At 36.1% G+C, this 3,721-nt stretch overlaps 1 protein-coding gene across 1 annotated transcript; it reads right to left on the minus strand.

Moving 5' to 3' along the window:
* Positions 1–885: 885 nt before the first annotated feature.
* Positions 886–2,012, minus strand: LOC111412672 (F-box/kelch-repeat protein At3g06240-like). The gene is made up of 4 exons (XM_023043598.1): positions 1,563–2,012; positions 1,171–1,173; positions 1,009–1,080; positions 886–927 (listed from the first exon to the last, which is right to left on the minus strand). The coding sequence occupies exons 1-4, from the start codon at positions 2,010–2,012 to the stop codon at positions 886–888; spliced, it is 567 nt and encodes a 188-aa protein (XP_022899366.1).
* Positions 2,013–3,721: the final 1,709 nt, after the last annotated feature.

Raw genomic sequence — 3,721 nt, forward strand, 5'->3', positions numbered from 1 at the left:
ATTTTAGTAGGACTAGAATAGCATGCAACACACCATAGGAGAATATTTAAAAATAAATAACTAAACACACACAAATTAAGATATGATCCAAAGAAGCATTAATAAGAAACATTCACCAATATGATAACCTAATTTACCTTTGTACCCCATTGCCACAATTGTTGGTTTTCTTCATGATCAGAGTTAGGCAAAATTAGGCTTTCAGTGTAGGTAATTGCTCTATAATTAGAATAGGCATCAGGGGTAGAAATTTCCAGGAATGTAAATACTGCAGCCGTATTTCTATTTTCCTTTCTTCATCATTCTGCTATCTTATTAGCTGTTTCCTATCCTGTCTTAATTTAAATTATTATGTTTCCTAGTTCAAAATTTTTGGGTATCAGACAAATTCTTGTGGTGTCAACCTTGTATTCAGCCTCTTATTTACAAAGCACTGAAATCTTATGCAGTTCTGTTATGACCTTCTTATGGTTTTCTGCAAACTCCAGCCACTAATTTACATTTTCTAAGGTATGGTGCAAGCATCTTTCATTCTCATCATGCATTAGTTTGTGTCAAAGCCAGGTTCACATCAAGCTGGCATGTGAGGCAGAAAATGTTGGAGATAAATGGAACAAAACTCATAGATTACTAAAAGTATTGAATAACTCAGAAAACAAGAAAGGCGATCGATAAAATTCAGGTAACAATCAAACAAAAGCATTTCGAGACCAAAGTGACATGGTCATTATTTAGTGACAAGTAACTGGCAAATTGGATCCACCTATCTACAATGTCTATGCAGACAACAAATGAGTTTTTTTCAAGCTCAGATTGGTTCGTTATTATATATTTGTTGAAGAAAATAAATATATAGACAATAACCAGCTACGGGCGTTCACTGTGCTAAGAAATTGAAAACTGGATCTCTGTGTATATCCTCTTTAGCTACACAAAGTCGTTGGAGAGTAAAACAAAGAGAATGCTTTGATGGTCTAAGATATAGCAATGCGGTCTCTATAATCTAACCTTCCAAGTAAAACAAGACAAGAAAAAAAGGGTCGATTGAATGGGTAACATAGATCCATCACAGAGAAAACTCTGATTAAATGGGTTCAGAAAAGGTTATGCGTGAAATTTGTCTTTTTATTGAGAAATAATTCGTGACAAAAATGTAAATATGACCCTTACATTCTATAAAGCAATACAATACAGAATACAGATCTGGAGGAGCAAATAAAATGTAGTTTAGTTACATTTTTGGTGCATTGACTGAGACATATAATGCCAAAAGCTTGATTCTTAATTCAATTAAATACATCAATTAACATTTCTTTGTTTAGCATTTACATTATGAGCTAGAAGGTCCTCTGAGCAGGAGAAGGTTTAGAAAACAATGCAGAGATTTTTGTTGAGTTTGCAAATATTTTTAATGACCGAAATTTTAGTAGGACTAGAATAGCATGCAACACACCATAGGAGAATACATAAAAATAAATAAATAAATAAACACACACAAATTAAGATATGATCTAAAGAAACATTTAATAAGAAACATTCACCAACATGATAACCTAATTTACCTTTGTACCCCATTGCCACAATTGTTGGTTTTCTTCATGATCAGAGTTAGGCAAAATTAGGCTTTCAGTGTAGGTAATTGCTCTATAATTAGAATAGGCATCAGGGGTAGAAATTTCCAGGAATGTAAATGCATTATTATCGGCCAAATTGTATAACTTAAAAGTTGATCCATACTTTATTACGATTAGACCACTTTCTAATGCACATAATGGCACTGGTGTTTCATTCTGGATATCCATAATGCAAACCAATTTAGTCCAAGATTCTCTAACACCATATTGCTTCATCATCCACACATCCAGGTGTTTTTTATAGTCATAAAATACACAAAGGCATTCCCTCAATAGCCCAACCGACAGATCTTCAAGACCAATTTCAGATTCAGGCATCGGTATTTCTCCATACATCTCAGTTTTCATATTCAATGAAATAAATTTTCCAACCACCATTGGCACGAATCGACCAATGAAAATAAATAGGAGTCTTTCTAGATTGGAAAATCACAAGTGAAATGCAAGCTTCTTTCTCTAAGCAACAATCTTCTTTTTCTTACTTTTAAGTTCTTCTTGTGCTTATAATTTCTTTGTGAGATAGATAGAGTATATCAAAGCTAGTTCGCAAGTGGTTAACGTAGTGTAGCGTGAACCGACAACCGATTGTATCCTGAGAATCGAACACCGATCAAAACCTCTTGCACTTCGGTAAGGCGGCGAATTCGATTTAAGGAAACTGTGAATACACAGGCCTTCGGTTTGATTTGATTCTCTAATATTTATCTACAATCTTAAATCGAATTAGCTTTAGTAAATCAAATTTTGTTCATTAGTTTTTGTCAATTTTTCCAGTTCATGATTTTTGCATGATTTCTAAGTCATTTTAAATGATTGTTAAATTGTTAATAATTTAACAAAATAATCTGTTCTTCAACTCTGCATTTTTGTTTTCTGAACAGATAACTTGATCTCGAATTTATATACAACTTTACAAACTTATAATTATTTTAAATTATTTGTTGCTTGTTCCGGTTCAATGGCTTCACATGGAAATAACGATGTGAGCAACGGAAGCAACACTGTTGGTACCGGTGTACCAAATTCTGCAATGATCGTTGTTAACCTTATGGAGACCACGGCTGACATTTCTCCCATTGACGGGATAATTGAAGGCGGGATTCCTCATGTTGGAGTGAACCCAATTTTGCCTTGGGCTGCGGCCTCGGCAATCCAGTTTGGCACAATACCTTTGTCAGTGCCTAGAGCTGCGGCTTCGGCACCTTTGCCATCGTTTTCGGCTCCATTTTCGATGAATCATGCAATTCGATCGGATAAGTTTGCTGGTACTGATTTTAAGACATGACAGAATAAGATGGTTTTCTATCTCACTGCGTTGGGCCTTGCACGTTTCCTCACTGAGGATGCCCCTATCGTGGCTGAAAATGACACTGATGTGGATAGGCGTGCAACTTGGGACGCTTGGAAAAGTGCTGATTTTTTGTGCCGCAACTATGTCTTGGATGACCTATAGAATTCTCTGTATCACGTATATGTGGTAAAGAAGGCTGCTAAGGAGCTCTGGGAGTCCTTAAAAAAGAAATACAAGATCGAGGATGCCGGATCTAAGAAATTCTTAACCAATCGGTGTATGGACTTCGAAATGGTTGATTCACGTTCAGTGGTGAGCTAAGTACAGGAGTATCAAGTGCTTTTGCAAGAAATGCATGCTGAGGGTCTGACTATGTCAGAATCTCTACAGGTGGCTACTGCTATTCACAAGCTACCTCCTCAGTGGAAGACTTTCAAAAGCTATTTGCAGCATACGATGAAATAGATGTCTTTCGAGGATTTAATTATCAAGCTGTGCATCGAGGAGGATAACAAACAAGTTGAACGTAAGTCAGAGAATTTTTACTCTGAGAAGGCTAATGTATTAGAGTACGGCCAAAGTTCTAGTACTAAGAAAGTTCACTCCTTTAAAGCCGAACAGGGTAACGAAAATTGAAAAGATAAAAAAAAAAAAAAAGGCTACGAAAGGGTCTCAGTTGAAGCCTGCATGTGGGGTAGGAAAGAAACCTAAGTTCCGGTTCAATGGAAAGTGTTTCAATTGTAACAAAGTTGGGCATCAATCAGCAGACTACCGTCAGCCTCGGAGGGATAATAAG

This window comes from Olea europaea, chromosome 16, assembly GCF_002742605.1.
Source record: "Olea europaea var. sylvestris chromosome 16, O_europaea_v1, whole genome shotgun sequence".
NCBI lineage: Eukaryota > Viridiplantae > Streptophyta > Magnoliopsida > Lamiales > Oleaceae > Olea > Olea europaea.